This window comes from Patagioenas fasciata, chromosome 4 (assembly GCF_037038585.1).
Source record: "Patagioenas fasciata isolate bPatFas1 chromosome 4, bPatFas1.hap1, whole genome shotgun sequence".
Taxonomy (NCBI): domain Eukaryota; kingdom Metazoa; phylum Chordata; class Aves; order Columbiformes; family Columbidae; genus Patagioenas; species Patagioenas fasciata.
Window position 1 is genome coordinate 47,833,627 of NC_092523.1, and position 20,940 is coordinate 47,854,566.

The 20,940-nt window shown below is 41.5% G+C and overlaps 1 protein-coding gene across 2 annotated transcripts in view; it reads left to right on the plus strand.

Annotated features, from left to right (window-relative positions):
* The window catches only part of GATB (glutamyl-tRNA amidotransferase subunit B), a 43,140-nt gene that overhangs the window by 17,980 nt on the left and 4,220 nt on the right, over positions 1 to 20,940 (plus strand). For both annotated transcript variants that reach the window (XM_065836616.2, XM_065836618.2), the window contains 8 exons: positions 1,082 to 1,280; positions 2,244 to 2,366; positions 5,628 to 5,741; positions 6,800 to 6,884; positions 7,253 to 7,297; positions 9,376 to 9,565; positions 15,729 to 15,862; positions 16,278 to 16,356. In XM_065836616.2, coding sequence (XP_065692688.1) covers positions 1,082 to 1,280; positions 2,244 to 2,366; positions 5,628 to 5,741; positions 6,800 to 6,884; positions 7,253 to 7,297; positions 9,376 to 9,565; positions 15,729 to 15,862; positions 16,278 to 16,356 — 969 coding nt within the window. The remainder of the gene's footprint in view (positions 1 to 1,081; positions 1,281 to 2,243; positions 2,367 to 5,627; positions 5,742 to 6,799; positions 6,885 to 7,252; positions 7,298 to 9,375; positions 9,566 to 15,728; positions 15,863 to 16,277; positions 16,357 to 20,940) is intronic.

Here is a 20,940-nt window from a genome sequence, read left to right on the forward strand (position 1 = left end):
GCTATGTGATTAGCTTAGGCTGCATAGAGTCACCTATTTTATTTTTCTGATAGTGATCATGACTAGAACGTCATGCACTTTGTTGCATATATAAACTGAGCTGTTCTCAAGGCCAGACCATTGTTCTCCATTCCAGTGTACTGTCACCATCTCTACATTTTAGAGTAAACTCATCCTCCCTGCAAAATATACAAATGTGCTCCCAATTCATTAAAATCTGGTAGGCTTTTTTTTTTTTTTTGCAGTTCTCACCACTGAGGGCATGAGCAGGCTATGAAGGAGGAAGAGATGGGGACCTTACATCAACAGAGTAATTGATTCACTTCTGTATTTCTGCGTCATTGCAGTTATTCCAGTACCTTGTCACTGGCAGCCGTTTTTCTGGCTAGGTATTTCCCCTTTGAATGGAGTCCCAGGCACAAGGTGGCATTTATCAGCTGTGTGCCTTCCATGGGATTGCTGTGCTTATCTTTGAAATTGCTACATTAATGAAATTGAGCTTTCTCATTTTCTTGATTTCCCCCCACTTCCCTCTCTCTCTTCCCCTCTAATGAGTAAAGTTCTGCACAGGCAGAGAGGGATATTCAACCTGATGGGAGGATTAGTGATAGTCCCAGCTTCGGGATGGAGGTACAGTAACTGACTTCAGACAGCATTTAACATGATCATGAAACCACAGGAGTGGAAGAACCTCTTCTGGTCCATTTCCTGCCCCAAGGCAGTATCAGTGAAATTTATGTCATCCTTGGCAAGTGGTTGTGCAGTTGATTATTGATTATTTCTGCATTACTCTAGTGTCTTATACTTGCCTGTGTTGAGGAGTGCTCTTATTTTTTCCAGACCTCCAGCTTTTCACAGTTATGTTGAATTCTAGGCCCATCTTCTAGCTTGCTTTCTTTCCAGCTAAGCAAAATAACTTCTGAATTTACAGGTGCCTGTGTTCTATCCTCCTATATAGGTCACTATGGAAGATGTTGCATTTTCAGTTTTGTTCTTAGTCTGTAATATTTGTACTTGGCCATGCTGCTGCTTTCTGAAAAGTGAATGTTTTATCTGAGTATAAAGCTGATTTTGTTGACAGGCTGGCTATCAAATCACTCAGCAAAGAGTTCCTATTGCGGTGAATGGAAGTCTGTCGTACAGTCTCTGCATAGACAACAAAATGAGCCAGATGGTGACCAAAACTGTGAGGATTAAACAAATTCAGTTGGAGCAAGACAGTGGAAAGAGTCTCCATGATGACACAAGGAGCCAGACTCTCATTGACTTGAACAGGGCTGGTAGGCTTGGATTGTTTTCCTTTTTTATCTCCTTTCTGTGTAAGATGAGTCTTTAAAGGTACATGGATGACAGGGAACAGGCAAAAAATAAAACCAGCCTGATGTCTCTCTCCTTGAAAATAAAAATACATCAAAATAGCCATTACAGTTGAAGCAGGGGAATACTTGAGTTTTTTAATGGTCAGTGGACCTTTCCCATTGATGGCGGTTGGCAATAACAAGTAAAAATTCTGTTTACTCCAGTTTGCTCAAAACTGTGTGTAGCAGCCACATACAGCCACTCTGCTGTTTATGCTTTTGCCACTGTATGTGGTGTTAAAGTATCATAGACCTAGTGATTCAAGTTTGCGTATAGAAGGAGCAGCTGTTGGAATTTGTCAGCGTGAGTCAGACATCTATTATAATTATTAACTTTGAAAACATGTAGATTTTCTCTTTAAACTTTGAAATTGTAAATGGAGTGAACTAAAACAGCACATAACATGGGCAGCAACCCAGATGGCCCAGCCTAATTGGGACACAGTGCTCTGGTGTCCACTGAAGTTAAGGGCTGTGGCTGCTCATATTCTTTGAAAACTGCATCCTGAAGCTAAAAATGAGGCTATATCTGTTTACAGTTCTGTCTTTTCCAAATGAATATAAGATTAACAAATTTGAATCTGGAATCAGATTGGCTTTAAATGGGAATTCTAGAGGAAGGCTGAAGAGGGATGTGTCCTTCTGATCTGTGTGTTCTCAAAGGGTGTAGGATTGCCTGTGGTTTGTCTGTTCCTTTAAAAAAATAGGAGGAAAAGTTTTTATAGCAATCTACAGCTAGGCCCATAGTGACAGTTACTAAATAATACATGGAGGTTTATTTATTTCAAAAAAAGCTCAAGTGCTTTCATGTGTTTAGCCAGTTGCACTCTAATATGCCAAGATCAAAAGCTATTGTTGAAAGTCTCCTGTCTCTTTCCCTGATAGGAGTCGGCCTCATGGAGGTTGTCATGGAGCCTGATATGTGCTGTGGGGAAGAAGCAGCTGCAGCAGTGAGAGAGCTTCAGCTCATTCTTCAAACACTTGGGAGCAGCCAGGCAGTCATGGCAGGTACAGAAGGCGGAAGGGCACATTCCCTTGTCACCAGTAATTCTCTGCATTTGCAGGAGTTTTGCAGCTTCTGGTTATTTTGCTCTGTGGTTGCTTGTAACGCATAGCCTTTTCTAGCTGTTGTTTTTGCAATCTTCAGAGCCTGTGCTAATGTCTGCCATGTTTCAGGTGTCCTTGTGGGCCTGTCTTCAACTGCAGAGCTTTGCAGTGCTAGATTTTATGTTGCCTCACGCAGTAGTTTTGCAGGATGAACCTAAGCAGGAAGGAGTGTCCCCAGGGTTCTTGTGGTGTTTCTCCCTGTCTGTCCTTATCTTGCTTGCCGCAACAGTGCAGCACAGAAGATCTGTAGTAAGGATTAATTGTAGAACATGAAGTTATGGGACAAAGTAATGGGAGCATGAATCATCTTGTATGTTGTGTGTAAGGTCTCAGCTAGTCATAAAATGGCTGTAGGCAGTAATCTGGTGCTGATGTCATAGGCGAGATGTGGTAAATGACAGCACATTAGCAGACATGGGTACTGGGCTAGTTTGACAACGAGACTGCAGCTTTTATCCTACTTGATCATTTCACCTGCTCACTCTGTCTCTCCCTCTCCTCCAGCGTTGTGTTCACTATGTCTCAGCTTCTCTTCCCACTAGGGAGATCACTGCTGGTCTGGCGAGGCAGGCCAGAAAATTCTGTTGATTTGTGCTGTGCGGCAGCCTTGCAAATACTAGTCTCAGGTGCTAGAGGCCAAGGTCCCTAGGCATCCCCTGGCATTTGTCTGCATGCATCTCTCTGATCTTCGGGATACTTCCCTACCTCCAGGATCTCTCTAGCCAAGATCACTACTATCTTTCTGACACCACTTCTTCCTTTGGAAACCCCTGCTTTTGGCACCAGCGCTTCTTTCTGGAACCCTAAGACCCCAATTTTATCAATAGGTGATGTGCTGAAGCACAGCATGTGATCAGCCTCCTAACTGGTGATTCTGTCTCATGTCTCTCTATTAATTGGAGGATTCAGGTCACGCTATTTTTGCTCACTCCTAATGTTATCAAAATTTACAACCAGCCCATGGTTACAGCTATCAAATAGCAGGTTTCTGCTTGGGAGTTTAAAAGTATAGTTTCAGGCATTCATCCCCTCCACACATCCACCCAATTATCAGCTGCCTATTAGTGATCACAATGTAAGTTATATTTTTCCCTGTTACGGTTGACCTCACTGTTCTGGCAAGAAATTCAGTCCATAGTGTATACCGAGTGGATGCATCTCCTAGAGAACTGACTCAGAGTGGTCCATGTATCACCCAGTATACAGGATCCAATGAATGCTGGCTAGTGATGCAAATCTGATTTAATGCAGGAGGAAATAATAATTGCTAGACATTAAGTATATCTTTGAATCTTTTCTCACATTAGTGTTACATGTCAAATGGGGCACAGTTCTTACTATTAAGCAGAGAGTTTGCATGCTGCTTCAAAGGCCTTTGTGGACATACATATATACCATCATTTATCACTACTGAATTTGGCACTAAGATTGCCACTGGAATTGCACTATGATCTCTTTTATCTCAGTTAGATTTCTGACTTTAGAGAATTCCAGTATTGGGAATGCTTTTCCTCCAGTGTAAGTTGACTTTAAAAGTATTTGGATTTTTTTTCAACGTGATAGTTTTGGAGGCTTTCTGTTGTGGTTTTCGCTCCTCATAATTACCGTCTTTCAAATCAGGGCTTTACATCTCATATTTTATCTTCATTCTACTTGTGTGTGCAGTGAAGACAAGTGCCTAGTTTTTATCAGGTGTTATTTCATTAACAAAAAACAGATGAAGAGATCATTTCTTTGCAAATTGAAAGGAAAAGAAACTGGGCTTAAAGTGGGCTTGAAGGTTTTTTTAAGAACATTTGGGGCCTGGCTCTGCTTTCACTTATGCCTGATTAACTTCATTGTCTTGTCACATTGACACCTACATCCAAGTAGAAGCAGGTCATGTCTCAAAATGAAGCAAGGGCAGGACAAGGCTATTCCGCTTTTGGAACAAGTACTCATTTCACCCTAGAGGGAGCACATGCAAAACACTTCTCTTGAAAGTGATGTTGAGCCATCCCAGCACCTTTGTCCTTCATTTGCATGTCTGGCAAGACTCACTGAAGACAAGAAATGAGTGTGCTCTCATCCAGCCTACTTTTACAAAGTGTACCAAGGCCTCTCTAGGCAATTTACATCTATTGATGGGAATGGATTCTGAAGCCACAGCCATCGTCACAGTTTAAATCTGAGCTATCTTTTGCTCTCTTTAATAATGCGACTGCATCTAAGGAGTATTTGTTTCTTTTTATATGCATTTGAAATTAAAAAAACAAACCAACAAAGCTGCTAACCGGAAGGCTGCAGATGTTCTCTGTGTAATATGGGAAAAATTGTGTTTCTTTTTAATACAGCCTCTCCTGTTTGTTTATTTCTGCCAGTTGCTCAACTGTGGCAAGGCTTTTCTTCTCAGAAGGGATGCCTTTAGAGGGGCAAAACTTAGAAAATACAGTTGTGAGTTACTTGTAGTTGAGTCATTGAAGTTCTCCAAGGACGTTAGTTCATTTTGAACTAAAAGTGCAGGATGTTTTTATATATAACTTTATATTCTGTTTCATTTTTTAGCAGACAGGGAAATTGGCAGGGTCTGGATGTGGGGGGGAAGATGGCAGTTTCCTGGAGGAGAGGAAGAAAATTACAAAAAAAATTGACTACCACTCACATTTTGTCCTTGAGCTGTAAATTTCCAAGAACACCTTAGTAAATCTGTTCAACGTAACTGTAAGTTCTTGTGTTCCATGCTAGGGTAATATATATCCATCAAATTGTAATTCAAAAAGGTATTTTTATGCTCTTTTTAGAGGAATGAAAGCTCACAATCCACCACTTTGGTTGTCTAATTCTGCCCTTTATTTAAGAGCTGTGAGTCAGAAGCTTTTTTCGCTACATGGCTTAGAGGATCTGTCCTGAACTGCACCATGCGGCTTTCTCTGAGAGCAATTATGAGCAATAATTTTTTTTAAAAAAAGTAGTGTTCTCAGAAAGTTTTGAATGATTCAAGGCAGTGGCTTGAGGTAGAATCACAAACAGAATGCTACAATGAGGTGTTTTTTACTCCTTTCTGGACACACGGAAGCCTGCTATTAATGCTCTACACACAACGTGCAGTTTATTAATGCATGCCAAGGTTTTTACTGTAGTTTACAGGACAGACTACTCTCGTAATAAAATTTCCTTTTGCAGAGGGTCAGCTGAGAGTGGATGCCAATGTTTCTGTGCATCACCCTGGAGAGCCATATGGAGTGAGGACTGAAGTGAAGAATATCAATAGCATACGATTCCTGGCAAAAGCAGTAGGTAAATGGTGGTTGCTTCATTATAAGAGCATTGTGGATATTTTATGTGGTCTGACATGAAATATACCAGGTTACCTAGTGCAGTAATTGGCCTTAAATGCCCTGACTAGCTTCGCCTGGGTGTCCCTTCCATGCACCTTGCCCGTGGGTTCCAGGAGTCACATTAAGTTTAGTCTGGGGCCTTTGGACTTTGCCTGAGCTACATCACAGGTCTCCCAATTTTCAGTCCTGTCTCCTTATGGACCTTGGACCTGTTCTGTAGTCTTGTTCCCAGTCCTGTCTCTGGACTTACATCCCATTGCTTCTGATTGAACTCCCTGGATGGACCCTGGACCCAGCTCAATTGACTGAGACTGTCAGTGCACCCGGTTAGCCACACGTGGCTCTGCCCATGCTGCTCAGACTAGTGGGACTGCAGCAGTGAGGGCACTGCCTGTACTCTGGTCACCCTTGCTTCCTGGTTTGTGGAACAGCCCCACTCCTCCTGCTCCCTGACAGAATAAATCTTAGTATGGGGTACTCTGGGGTTAGCAGCCATGTTAGTCTGTGGTTTTCTTGCAGAGGTAACCCTCTGCCTGCAAGAAGAATAAAGCAGATGATTAAATGCCTAGCATGTTTAGTACTGAAATATGTTAGCAGTGGCTTTGTGTCCTTCAATGTAAATGACTGTTTTCCACTGAGTACGGTAAGTAGTGTGTGTGAAGTTCAGATGCAGCTTGGGTATGAGCAAGAAAGGATGATGATTACGTCTCCAAAAGAAAACTCAACTGGGTGATTGGAAGGTCACTAGGAATGTATGGCTTGGCTGCAGTGCCTGGGAGAAAATGTTTTCTGTTTAAAGGGAATGAAAGAAGGTGAGGAAAACATGCAAAGAAAGAAACAATGCTGGAGAGTGAGGCAGTGACTGATAATTCTGGCTGTAACTACTGCTGTTGATTTTATTAAGGTTAAAACAACACAGTATTCCATTATTGCATAGCAGTGAAAAATGAAATAGTGGAGTCTACAAAAGCTAACAGTACAGTTTAACAAGCTTATTCTTTCTTTTGCTTCTGTCAGACTATGAAATACAGAGGCAAATTGAAGAACTTGAAAATGGAGGAACAATTCTGAATGAAACAAGAGCATTTGATTCCAAACTTGGGTGAGTTTTGACTTAGAAGGAACGTCTGGAATAGCAGCTTTAGAGTGCCATGGACACCTAATAAGGTGATCAGGAGAAGTAACATAGTATTGCTTAACTTCTGTCTTCTAGAGCTGATGTTCACAAGCATAGTCTCCTCACAGGTAGTAATTTATTCTTAAATTTGACGCTTTTTCACAACAGATTGTGTGCTACATCAGTGTCTGTGTGAAAATGACTGCCCTCTTACATACACGCATGCATTGCAGTGGCTTTAAGAAACTCTCCTGATCTTCCTGAGGCAAAGTTTTTGTTCTGTGTTTTTGCCATAAAACTTAATTCTGTGGTGTACCTCTTACCACATCTTACTTGTTTTGTTTTTATTTTAGGTGCACTGTACCAATGAGAGACAAAGAAGGAAAACAGGATTATCGGTATTTATTTTTTTTTAATAAAGTTAACATTTCAAGAACTGGTATTTTATTTCATTTCAGTGTATAGTCAATGTAATGATCTTGTAAAGTTAGTCAGTGTAGTGAGTATGCATTAGATGTTTACCTTCCACTGGAAGGGGAAGAGGCCTATCGAAATCAGTGCTAGTTTGAGCAGTTCGGATCTCTGCTAAAACCCACAGACCTTTCCCAAAAACTATGCGCGAGTACCTTAGCTCAAAGTGGGTGAGCTGAAGGTTTACTTTGTGGCCAGTACAAGTGTATTCTTAAGAATGCCTGATATAAAACGTAAAAATATTCTGAATTAAGCATTGCTCCTACTTTAAGTAAATACTGAGGGAAATGGTTTTCAGATAGCAGGCCCTACCTCTCCGTGCTTAAATTCTGTGATCATAGATCACAACCACTCTTTGAGAATCCTGACTACTGTTGAAAGTTGTCAGCATTTGTAGGCAGGCTTTTACCATAAGGTCTTTGTAGACCCAATGAATATGTTACCTTGCCCTTTGGAGACCCAATGAAGATGTTACTTTGGCAAGTACTTCTTGCCTTCCACCAATGTAAGATGACAGCCATCAAACCATAAATAACCATCCAAGAAGGATTTAGCCAGAGGACGAGGAGACAAGGCATGAGCCCCATTGGGAAGCAGTGCTGCTGGGAACAAGTGCTGGTGCAGCGCTGCAAAGCAGCAGTGCAGCTGCTTAGTGCCGCAGCACATGGGACAGTCACAGCCGTATCTAGATGGAATGGAGAAGAGTGATGCAGCTCAGTGACTGCTGATTGCTCTGGGCACCCTTCCTCCTGCTGTGCGCATGCCTGCCTCCTCCCCTGCTTAGGGCCATCTTAGCACTGATCCTCCCCAGCTTTGCATCCCACAGACAGTCCTCCTGTTATTGCCAGAGTTCAGTTCCCAGCTGCAGAATTATAGTTCTGCAGGAGAACTTTCGGGGCCATATCTGTGTTCCTGTTAAATCTATGTATATTCTACTACTGATCTTACTAGAGCAGCGAAAGGGTTTTGAAAACAACCCACAAACATTAAATCTGTGTTTTAAATTATTGTTTGTAGAAATGCAGGAGAAAAGGCAGTGATCATTTTATGAATGATGATTTTATGAATGATTATGGTAAGGGCTGACATGGGGCTTCTTTTACAAGACTAATTGAAACAAGTGCAAAAGAAAATTCATTAAAACCTAGGCAAACCTGGTGAGTCTAAGATATTTCAAATAAAGACCAGAAAGATTATTACTAGTACTAAAATTACTATCAGTATTAAACTGGTTTTCAAATTTTTTTGTAACTTACAGCTGTGCATTATTCATTAAACTTAAAATCTATGTTTAGGCAGATTTGAAATAGAACTTATTATAGTTAATGTAGAGGGTGCCCAGTGTCCGTTATTCTGATATTTTTGAACCCCTCATTTGATTATGTAAGAGTGAAGTTTCTGCTTCAATCATAGTTGTTTGAGTGGTTTGAATTGGATTTCTCTTTAAGGGAGCCTTTTGTTCTGTGATGGCACCCTGCTGAGCACAGTAACTTTGCTTTTAGCACAGCATGATATTTCATCAAGATTTTCAAAGTCAGTCTGGAAAAGGTTACAACCTGCCCAGATCACTCCTGGCAGTTGGCTGTCAATCTGGGTTTTTTCCCCTGCCAGTCCAGTCCCATTTTTGTCCAGATCCACGATTCATGCTTGATGCCAAAAGGAGTGAGTTGTTTCCATATCTGTTCTTACTGTGTTTATTGTTGCTGTTGTTATTATTATTATTTTTATTATTTTGGGTGCAGACATGTTTTAGTTGCTCCATTTCTGTCATCAGCTCTCTGACAATCAGTGGCAAATACTCAAAGGAAGAAAATCAAGGCTTTGCAGCAGTTCAGGGGCTGCTCTCTTACTACTTAGCAGTGATATACCAGGTCATAAATTTTTAGTATTTTGTTTAGTTGAAATAGTAATACAACTTTCACGTAACTATAAACTTGATTTTTATTCCTTGTCATTTAGCTTCTGACTGAATATAATTATAAGAGTTTTTCTTCATCTTTACTAGGTTCATGCCAGAACCAAACCTTCCTCCATTGATTCTGTACGATGCGAAATCATTGCCAGCTAATATGAACCATCAGCAAGTGGTAAATATTGATTGGATTCATAAGAGACTTCCTGACCTCCCCAGTGTGAAGAGAGCAAAGCTTGTTGAACAGTATGGGATTCTTCCTGAACACAGCTTCACCTTATTGGTAGGTCTATTGATCAAGCGCTAAAATAAGCGTAGAAACTTCAAAGTTGCATGGTTTTTGAAGAGATTTACAAATGTCATATTAACCAGCTGTCAGCTCACGTGGATGGTTTTTATTTGGAAATATGTCCAATGCATACTTTGTACTTTGGAACCATATACATAGAATGGTGGGGAAAAGAAACCACACATAGTGAGCCTAGAAGTGTTTCTCATGCGAGGTGCAGTCAAATAACTATTATTTAATATTGATCTTGTCTGTCTACACATGGATGCACCTGTGACTGACTGCAACAAATATACCACTTCTTGCTGACAAGCCCTTGTCTGTAAGTGCCTGCTTGTCTTGTTTTTGGGTCTGGTGCAAGGCTGGGCACATTGTCAGTATTTAACAAATTAATAGATGCGTTTTCCTGACTACAGAAGCAAAACCCAAAGTTTAAATCTTTCAGCTTCAGGTGCTCATTGACCTAACTTCCACGTTACTTTAAAAAAATCCAGACATTCTTAGGTAAATACACCGAATGGCTGTACAACATCAACTTTGACCTCACAATGCAGTTTACCAGGGATAGGTTCAGAGGGGGGGATGAGAAAGAAAAAGATGTGGTAAATATGGATATAAATAAGGAAGTGACAGCAAAATCTCGTGACTTCCAAATTTATTCTAAAGGACTTTGAGCTTCTTAAATACAACCAGACATCTCTGTTTGCTAATGGTAACTGTGGGGGGGTTAGCATACCCACACAAGACCAGACATTTCCCATAGCCAGCTAAACTAGGACAGTGTCTTGCTTTGGTTCCCTCTGTGATTAGTGGAGACAGAAGGAAAAAGACTTCTTTAGAGTAAGATTTAGAGCAGAACTGTAAGTACTTTGAATTGTCCTCTGGAAGAGTTCTTTTCCTTTGAGTATAAATGGAGGGAGAGCAGCGCACATAACTTGACTGCCTAATATCCCTCCTTTGTGTGCCTGTGATTTATTACACTTGTACAGAAGCTGATTCTACGGAAAAATAATGGTTCTTCCTTCTGAAGAAAGCTGTTAGGAAAACTGCTTTTGTGGTGGTGTGCCATTTTAGTGAGTTGCAGTTACTGTTTGGTGAGCAGGTGAGTCATAAGTGTCATCAAAGTCATGAGGCTGCAGTGATAGCATCGAGAGGTGTCAGTAGTTGTTACCTTTCTATTTTATTGTATAAGCTGCAATATGTGATTTTGCAGCTAGTATTCCTGTCTGTGCCTGGCTTTCTGCACATCAACATATTTCTCATATGTTAAAATAAACAGACCTCAGATGGGTAGATAGGTCCCAAACCCTTTTTTCTGACTTCTGTTTTCTTCTTCTTCCCCTCTGTGGTGGATTGACCCCAGCCAGGTGCAAAGCACCACAGCTTCTTGATGATTTCCCCTGCCAGTGGCACAGGGAAGAGAACAGGAAAAGCAAAACCACGAAGACTTCTGGTTTGAGATAAAGACACTTAAATAAGTAACATAAAGAGAAAGAGAAAAAACTCCAAGGTGATGTGAATGCAATCACTCACCACCTCCCACAAGTAGACTGATGCACAGCCAATCTCTGGCCAATGGCAATGACTACCTCTCCCCAAATCCCTTTCCTTCAGTTTTCCAGGGCATTACGTGGCATGGGATATACCCTTGGTAATCTGGGTTGACTGTCCAGGTTGTGTCCCTGCCCAGCTTCGTGCCCATCCTCAGCCTACTCACGGTGGGGGGCAGAGTGGGAAAATGAGAAAGGACTGCTCAGCAACAGCCAACACACTGGCCTTGTTGTCAGCACTGCTTTAGTCACATGTCCAAAACACAGCACCCCGCGGCTGCTCTTAAAGAAATAGATTCCATCCCAGCCAGACCCAGTGCACCCACACTTTTCACTTGGCATCAACCCGCTTCTTGTGTGTTTCAATTTTGCTGGTATTGGTGGCTTCAGCTGTGTGCTTTCTGTCGTCTCTATCAGCTAGCCCTATATTATTGCCTTGTCAGCTACCCTTTTCGTTCCACCTGTTCTCGGAAATCCACTATTGCTTTTGCTTTTTTCCTTTTAACTTCTCTTTCTTTTTGCAAGGTATAAGATAATTAATGAGCTCCAAGCTGAAATCTGGGATTCAGCTTGTAATAAGATAATGCATCCATTTGAATGCATGAAGTGAACATGTTCTTCATGGCAGGTCTTCTTTTATTGTGCATTAGGATGTCAGCATGTGTACTCTCCGTAAAAGTTGCTTGCTTGTTCACTGGGAGACTAGTTAACCTTAATTCATCTGAAAACGGTACGTCCATTGCTGTGTTAAGCTTACATCAGAAGTTGCAGAAGATTGCTGATAGGGCCAGATGCACAAATCTAATGAGCATTCTTTCAGGTTAGAGTGCCCAGGAGTGCTCATTAAATAAATGGCATTGGTAGAGGGATGACTCTAAAATGCAAAATCTCTGTTCTGCGCCAGCTTCTTAGAGAGGGCATTACGTGCCAACGTTATAATAAAACAATCCCATACTTCAGCGTGAAAGTCAGTTTCCGAGCTTACTTCATGAGCTTTATTCTCATATGCAATAGCTACCTGTACATCCTTCAGAGTTGAGAATATGAGAGTCCTGCTTTGCCTAATTACAACGTGTGCAGAATGAAAGCAGAGCAGTACCTCTTAATATCTTTATCTGAAATTCCTTAAGTGCAAACTGCAACAATTTTGACAGTTTTGTATAAATTGCAAAAATAAACAAAGTTCGTGATTTTCTTCATGCAGAGCCCTTATTTGTAAAGAGACAATTCTTGAACCATGTAGACTCCATGGTATTTGGGTACTCAGTTTCTGCATGCAGTTTTTACTTTGCTGTGCAAACTGGTGGGCTGGCAAATACTTCAGTCAGGAAGGATCTCTGACAGCTTTGCCAGTTACACTATTATAATATTTTTATCTTACTTCCTTTTGAATCAAAAATACAAGATGTATTGGTATAGGCATGAATGTGACATTTTTTTTTCAAAAACCATACTGAAGTCCAGAAAGATCCAACCAAAAAATAGATCAGTTGTCACAGTACAGCATTAGAAAAATGTGGCCTTATCACTTCCTTTCTCATCTGAATTCCAGGTCTTCCTGTACATTTACTGTTCCTCTCTCTGCTCAGATAAAAGTGCCAGTTCCACTTGGACTTGGGCTTATTGCTTTGGTGGAACAATTACGTTGATGAATCCTTGGATGAGATGCTGTAGGAGTTGGTTTTGACCATTTTGTTTATTACATACACATTGTTGTGCAGGTGACTTTACGCTTATTTTTAGAACTTAAATGATTTAATAAGAAACTGTAGGAAAAAGTTTGAACTTTTTCTGACTGCTCTGTAGTCTGCTTTAATAGGCTAGATTTTCTGGTTTTTTGCCTGACAATCTTGCACATTTTTGCAGCAGTTGTTACCTCACAGTTGGTTATTGTGGGAACTGTGATGGTGAAAATGAGAATAAGAAAGCAGAAAATGACTTTTATTTGTTGACATTGATTTTGTTTTCTTCTTCATTTCTTTGGGAAACATTGGTCTTTAAAAGTGTAAGCTTGCATTACAGACCCAATGTCCCTAAAGATTGTACCCGTGGTATTTTGTAAAATAATGTATTGTTTTATATTAGAGTGTGCAGTGGTTTTCAGCTCAGATCTATCACAAGGGAGAGGGGGGGGTGTGTGTGTGTTGGTAGCTGGAGTGGATTTGGCACAAAGAATGTTGACCAAAATGCAAAGCAAATTAAGGTTCAAGTAATACAGTATCTAGAAATTGAAACCGGTCAAGTTATGCCTGCATTTTTCTAATGTGGCAAGAAAATAAGGAAAATGTTTCATTTCTGTCAGTCATTGTGATGTTTTGACGTTCTTCCTGTTTCATTTCAGTTTAGCATTGCTAGGTTTGCCTACTCTTTGGCTACAGAAAATGACAGTCGCTTTAAAAACCCTAAAACTAAATGCAAAGGAATTTGGGGGAATATGTCTATTTTTACATGCACACGTAGTGAGTATGGGCTTTGGTACCTGGTAGCGTGTGTGTAAGTCTGTCTCTCTGAGTACTTCTGGGCTTTTCTCCTCTTGCTGCCTGGAAATCATCTGATTAAAATGTGGAGGCCGGGCACATTTGTCCTTGGTTTTTCAAAGGGCTGGCAGGAGGGTCAGAGCTGTAGCTCCAGCCAGGCTGTTGGTATCCAGAAATGTGAACGTGCCCACTGCCAGAGACACACTCTCCAGCCTACCCGTGACGAAGGCAGTGGACGTGCTGTCTCTGAGCTTTGTTGCCTGCGTTCAGACGTGTGCCATCCGCAGACGTTGTTTTCCTGCGCGTCATGTCGTAGCTAGACCTACTCTGCCTCTGGTGTTTGTAAAACCTTCTGCAGCATGTGCAAAGAAACCAACATTTTTACATGCTCACTTCTTCCTACCTAAATTGAACAGGTGTTTGTGTGGAAGAGAACCCGCTGTTTAAATAATTACTGTTTGTTTGTTCTATTGAATCCTGAGGTGAATTAGGAAGAGTATAGTATTTAGTAATGCATCATTTTAGTAATTCCGCTTAACACACACACAGTTTTTAATCAAGTTTATTGTACTTTGATAATCACGCGTTGCTTTACTTTTTTTTTTAAAGCGAAATTTGTTCCTCTGGTCTTTTTAGCCTTAGATTTTACAGAATTTGATTACAAAGTAACTGCTAGTTAAGCTTGTAAGAACACCGAGAAAGAAGGGAATTGTGTCTGTTTGCAGACAGATAACTAGGGGGAGTTGAAAGGTTTGCCTTGGTGCACAAAAGACCTCAGTGGCTTCCCTAGGCTGAGAACTTGGTTTCTTTGCTCACAGTCTTGAGGTAGAGGGGATGGGTCTGATTTTTTTCACACCAGTTTTACAGCACATCAGCCATTAATCTAAGTACATTTTGTTCTGTTTCACAGAACGGAGAGCAGTAGTCTGCGGTTTCTCCAAAGCCATACGTCATTACCAATGAAAAATGTGGTATCTAGAGCTGGTAGAAGTTCGTGTTGTGAAAGTTTGGAGGAGGAAAGTCTAAAATTTTGTATCGCTATGGTGATAAATTGCCTTTAAAAAAAGGGCAAATGGGACTGCTTGGATGGGATGTGTGTTTGAGTGGAAAAGTCAGGCTTTGGTTTAGTGTGTACCTGCATTCTTTTTGCTCAGAACTGTTCAGAGATCAGATGCAGTCAGAATGTGCTTGGGAAATGTTTTTGCTGTGATGATAGTATACTTAGAATAGCTCCTTGGCTGTCTCTAAACTGTTACCTCTCAACTTCTGAGAGCTGGGTTGTCTTCCTGTGCGATTATGCCACACACTACATAAGTCCAGTGCAGGCTGGAATTGGATTCCTCCTTGAAAAGGTAGGAGCTGCCACCTAATATCTCTTCAGCCTTCAGTAGACCTAATGAGTTCCATGCTACAGTTAAAGATCCATCAATGCCTTGATGACAAACAGCACAGCATTCAACAGACTGTGCAGTATCTGTCCTTCTAAAAACAATCTCGGATTTCACTTAGGCTATAAATTGAATTCCCTACTGTCATACCTTCTGAGCATTTAGGGTGCTGTGGCAAAGCTTACATAGCTTCTCTGAAAAACTAGAAAAATAAAACCTTGCTTCTTGCAGTATGACCTTTCCATATCATTGTAGGGCAAATGCAAGCTAAACTTATTCCTTCGATCCAAAATAAATAGAAGTGATTGCAAGATCAAGAGTGAAACATCTGTAGACAGTTTCAGGAAAAATCGCTCTGTGGTAAAAGGTAGTGTGGCAGCCTGTTAGATGGCAACATTATATTTTCTAGCATTATATGGACTTAAAACCCATGAGAAGATGAGAAAGCTTCTCCCCAAATGCTGATTTTAGGGAGGAGTTAAGAGAAAAAAGATGGCTCCTTTACTGGAAGGTCTGTTGAAACAGACGGGCTGGCAGGTAAGCTGTGTGTACCTGTTCTAGACATAAAATAGTTTGTTTGCTCTTATGTTAATAAAATTACTCCAAAGTCTTGTGACTGCAATGAATTCACAAAACCTAGTTTCCTTTAGGATTTAGAGTATTTATACTCCAAATGTAACTGTATAATTAATCAAGTTTGCACTCTGGTATCTTTTTGATGCATTTAAGTTTTCTTAAACAGAATGAAGATGGATTAGCAGAATTCTTTGAAAATGTGGTAAAACAGACCCAAATGAAGCCAAAGAAGGTGATCGGCTGGATTATAAAGGACCTGCTCAGTCATTTGAAACAACATTCCCTTACAGTAAAGGAAAGGTCAGGCTTCTTGATTACTACAGTGACGAAACAAAAAGTGATCTATTTCTCATATACCGTGAATAGTATCGTGTCACTCCCTTGCTCGCTTCTGCTTTAGTTATTATCTGTGCAGTTGGTTACGTCAGGGAGTACCATGTAGGCCTTGACGCAGTCATGCTGAATGAAGTTAATCAAACACCTTGCAGAGAAGAGGACCATGTAGTTAAGAGCAATAATCAAAGACTTCCTTCTTTGGAATATGGCAATGGTAAGCCATACTCAGGCTATCAATACCAAAGTTGAATATGGTGTATCATGAGAATAAATACTAGCTTGTCATGCTACACTGTGTGATCTTTAGGCAAGCAACAATAGCTTGGATATATTACTGCACCTTATCCTCTGAGGTAACTTCTGCCCCATTTTTCCCTAGCCCTGTCAGTTCTTTTCTCCTGGCTGACCTTCTGAATCTTCTAGTAAAAAAAGACATTTCTTCTACAGCAGCAAAACAGGTAAGTACTTTTTTGTTTTTACTGTGCTTTGGATCTGTGGCTGCTTACTCCATTTATGTAGCAATTTTATAATTGGTGTGTACCCATATGTTGGTTGCTTTAAAAGGAAATTATTTAGAGTGTTAATGAAGGATAAATTTTGTATCTACTATAAACATATAACAGATGAAAATGCCTTGTGTATATATAATCTTGCAAATAGATCTGCATGTTCAGTGTTAGAAGGGGACGCAAGCCAAAATGTAAGAGTTAAGCAATGTGAACTGAAGTCAGTTAAATAAATCCTGCTTCTGAACAGACTGGTCACTAGATCTCAGTTTCACAGTTTGAGTCAGACCTGAGTGAAAGGTCATTGGGAGCTAATCCATGACTTGCAGTTAAGCTGAGAGTATCAGTTACTAGGTCCTAAGGGACAGTAAGGTGTCCATTCCCAAGTATTAGCACGTGGAAAAGGATATAATTCACCTGAGTGTAACCACAAAAAGAGTTCTACTTTGGTGTACCCCTGAGTCAAAAGTGGAGAGGTCTGGCCTTTCTTTCATCCTTGCTTCTTTGAGCAAGTGTTATGGACCTCTCAAGTACTGGTGGCAAATTTCTCTTTTTAAAAATCATCTTGTTTGGGACAGTCTGAAGAATCACCTCTTGATGATTTGTATCTAAAACTGTGAACTGCTTATGGTGAATACAGTGACTGCTGTGTCTATAGACAAAATTCTGAGGTTTTTGTGATAGAGAATAGTCTGTCATTCACCTTAAATTGTTGCTGGCTCTTTTATGTGGAATGCATTGTCTTTTCAGATTAATTATTATCCTCTAGATAAGTACATTAGATGACTGCTTCTTCTCAGATGTTCATCAGTGAAACTGTTAATGGAGACATTTAACTTTTACTGAAGATATTTAACTTGCCTTGTCTGCTTTCAAGCATATAACACTCTGAAATACACAGGGTGGGTTTCCATCTTCGTAGCACATATTGATTTAAACCAAGTACGACTTTGGAATAGTATTGAAGTCAGTTGAGGCTTTTTTGCATGGTTATAGACCAAGATTAGCTGTTGCAAATGTGGCTCTTTACCCTACTTGGAGACACTTGTGCTTCTTGGTTTGTTGTTTTCTTTTTTGGAGACGCTTGTGGTTCTTAATTAAGTTGGTTTTGTTGGTTTGCTTCCATGAATAGCCAGCTGCATATGACAGGCATCATAAATAAGGATTTAAATGCCTGACTTCAGGCATGTGCATTTGGAAATTTTGGACTGGGAAAGTAAAAGCTTCAAAAAGGAGATAAAGTATTAATAGGAAAAGCATTGGAATGCAGAGCGGTTCTGTGCCTGTGGGGCTGTGGCACACCCAACAGTTTGGTGTCTGCGTTTGAAAGGGAAGCTTCAAATCTCCCATCTGAGCTTCCTTGTGGAAGTGGAGACAGGGTACTAATGCTCTTCTACTGGAGTTTCTTGCCTTGCTATGTGTTTGTGTGCCAGCACTTCTGACAGGTTATGAAATGTCAAGAATTTCAGAGATGCTTTTCTTGTTTAATTACCAACTTCTTTTAATGTGCATGTTGTCCTCGGTGTTGGACACAGAGAAATAACGGTACTGTTTGCCATCACTGAGTGTTGCTATCAAACTGCAGAAACCTTGCCACATTTAGAAAAGTATTTTAGTTGCCTGGATGTCAGAAGACTAACAAATGTTTATAACAATTCTCAGCAGTAGGCAGAAATACTGGATGGCCCGAGGACAGAAAGGGCTATATATACACACACCAGCAGAGCTTGGGGTGGGGAAGAGTGAACTGCAGTGGTAGAGACAGATCCAACAAGAAAGGATGGAAGGGTTCGATAGGGTGAGCGCACAGACATGCACACACATATGTGCTCACTGCAGGAAGCTGTTAGCAGTTTAAATTTTTTAAGAGGTTTTGTGTTCAGTCTCTGCTGTATAAGGCACTAAAACACGGGCAGATGAAAGCTGTGAGCTCTGATTATAGACACAAAACATTGTATGGTAGGATGCATATGCCAAAGAAAGGGCACTGCGTCCTCACATGATTACCACTTAGGTAATTACAGAGCTCACGCCCAAGTTGCCATCAAATACAGCATCCTACTCCAGAAGTCTGCGAAGCGGTTTCAGGCTGGTGTGCCTGCGCAAAAGGGAACAGCCAGTGTGCAGGGCCGTGGGCTGAGCATGTCCTGGATCAGGGGACCTGCACAGGCACGTGCTGCGACCCACCCCACAGGCACCGATTTGAAGCCCACGATGGGATGTACGGGTGCTGCTCACCCAGGGCTGACACTGTTCTGCTGGGGAGTGAGCCTCAGGTGGGGCCTGGGGCCTGGCCTGCAGGACTGGCAGTCAGGAGACCCCTGGGATAAGGGGCCTGCCCTTGAGTTACAGCATTGTGGGGGGAGACTAGTTCCTGGACCTGGGAAGCAGAAACTTGCCTGTGCTGCTGAGAGCCATGCTGGAGCAAGCTCTGTGTGGACACCCTTGTCATGCGTTCATTGAGGATCTGGAGCAGAGCAGACCCCGGGTCTTGTTTGCTTCTGCAGTTGCATAGGTCACCCACATCAGAATAACTTCCAGTAGACCCACTTGGCACCCCTATTTTCAAGTAGACAGCGGGGAAATGAGTACTGTACACAAACCTAAAAAGAACCATCTGCTTTGACAATTATGGCTATACCATCTGGTGGACTGGACCCAGCCTGCCCCTCACTTTTGTCAGAGGCTGAGGGACAACTGCCAGACATCAAGGCTTCCATCACTGGAAAGGAGAGATGCCCACAGGACTGACTGGGGTGGTACTGCCTGCTGCTTCCCTCCTGCCCTTGGCAGCAAGTCGCTGCAGATCGGGTTTCCAGTTGGAGTGTTCTCAGGCACAGCAGTCAACTGGCATGTTCACCAGTTGCAAAATGTTTGATATGATGCCCGCAGCAGCCAGACATGCAAGTCCTGATTAATTCATCTTGACCAATGGTTTGCTGCTATGCCTGTGTACGTAGAGACCGCGGAACATCATTAAAATCTAATCACGCTCAAGCAGGAATCAATAGTAGAAACTACTGAGATTTCGGTAATGGAAATGAGGCCTGAGATTCTCTTTTTGGCTCTGGAGACTTCATCATTTGATCCTCCTGTTCTGGTGCAGGCAGGTTGTGTAAATGAGTCGAAATAATTTTTTAAACTGCTTTCTTTAGATTTGTACTCCTTGCCAAGTGGAGAAACACATTTTTAAAAGTGCATCTTTGACAGGTCTTGGCCACACCTCTTTCTGCTTTCCTACATACCTGTAAACAAGCAAGAGCCTTGATAACATTGTCACTTTACTAGCTAAGCGGAGATGCTTGTTACCAAGTTGAAAAGTACACACGGTACAGATGTCACAGAGAAAATCTGCTGCCTTCGAGGTTTCCAATGGGCAGGCTTTTTTCAGTGTCAGGAGATGTTTGGCACAGGAATAGCAGGGAATCGGAGCTGGATCCCTGACTGTCAAGCTGTCCTGCCCCTGATCTAAGTCAGCCTGATGTATGGGTCGCTCCTGGGTAACTCTGCCATGGTTGGCTGCGTAGATTTTGTTTGTTGCAGATTTTCCCCTCCTGCAGCTTCTGGCATCCTGCTTGAATACATACCAGTCCTAAAAATCACATCTGCCTTTTTTCGGGAGAGCAATATTGGTTATTCATAATCCAGCCCCTGATTTGTGTGGCACTTTGGACTCTCCGGGGTGTTTTGCTGGGGGACTGTGCTGTGTGAAGAGGACAGAGCTCCTTCTGAGGGGTGATGGACTGTCCCGGTGCCTCAGGAGGCCTGGAAGACAGAAAGTTTCATGCCTGGTCCCTCAGGGAAGGAGCAGGAGGGGGCTACCTGGGAATAGTAATGGAGTGCAACAAATAAAAGGCAAGCGACTGTGGGCAGGTTGAAACTCTGTTGGATGTATTTCTCCTTAGGGGTGTTCCAGACAGCACTGGCATGATGATTTTTAAGTGCTGTGCTAGAAGGAAGATCATGTAGAAGACAACCATATACTGTACTGATTTATTTAGATATAAACATCCGAAAGCCTCATTTACAGCGATTGTAGCTGAGGCTACTTATCAGTATCTTTAATATTGTAATCTGCTTTTAACCCTCTTAGGGGGAAAAGCCAAGATACATCTGCCACAATACAGCTGCATGTCATTACCCTCTCCAAAGGTCTGCAGCAGAGTGATAAAATTCCATAAAAAGCTTTGGTATACCACTGGCAAACGGATCATCTCTTGCAGGAATTGTGTCAGTGCATGGTTCTTAAATACCTGTTTAGCTGAAGGTCTTTTGTCCCAGAATATTCTTCATGGTGAAGAAAATTGCTGGGGTAGTTAAGATACCATCTGACATACCTCATTTTTCCAAAGTTGTCTTCTGCCCTGTTGTTATTGAATGTGAAGTTTGAATGCCCCTTCTCATCTCCCCATCCCAGCCTCTGAATCCTACAGCGAGTATTTAATGCTGAACTTTTGATGTGACATCCATTTCCATATTGGTACACAGCAATGGCCCAAACATACAATTATGTCTTTGGCTCAGGGTGGAACACAA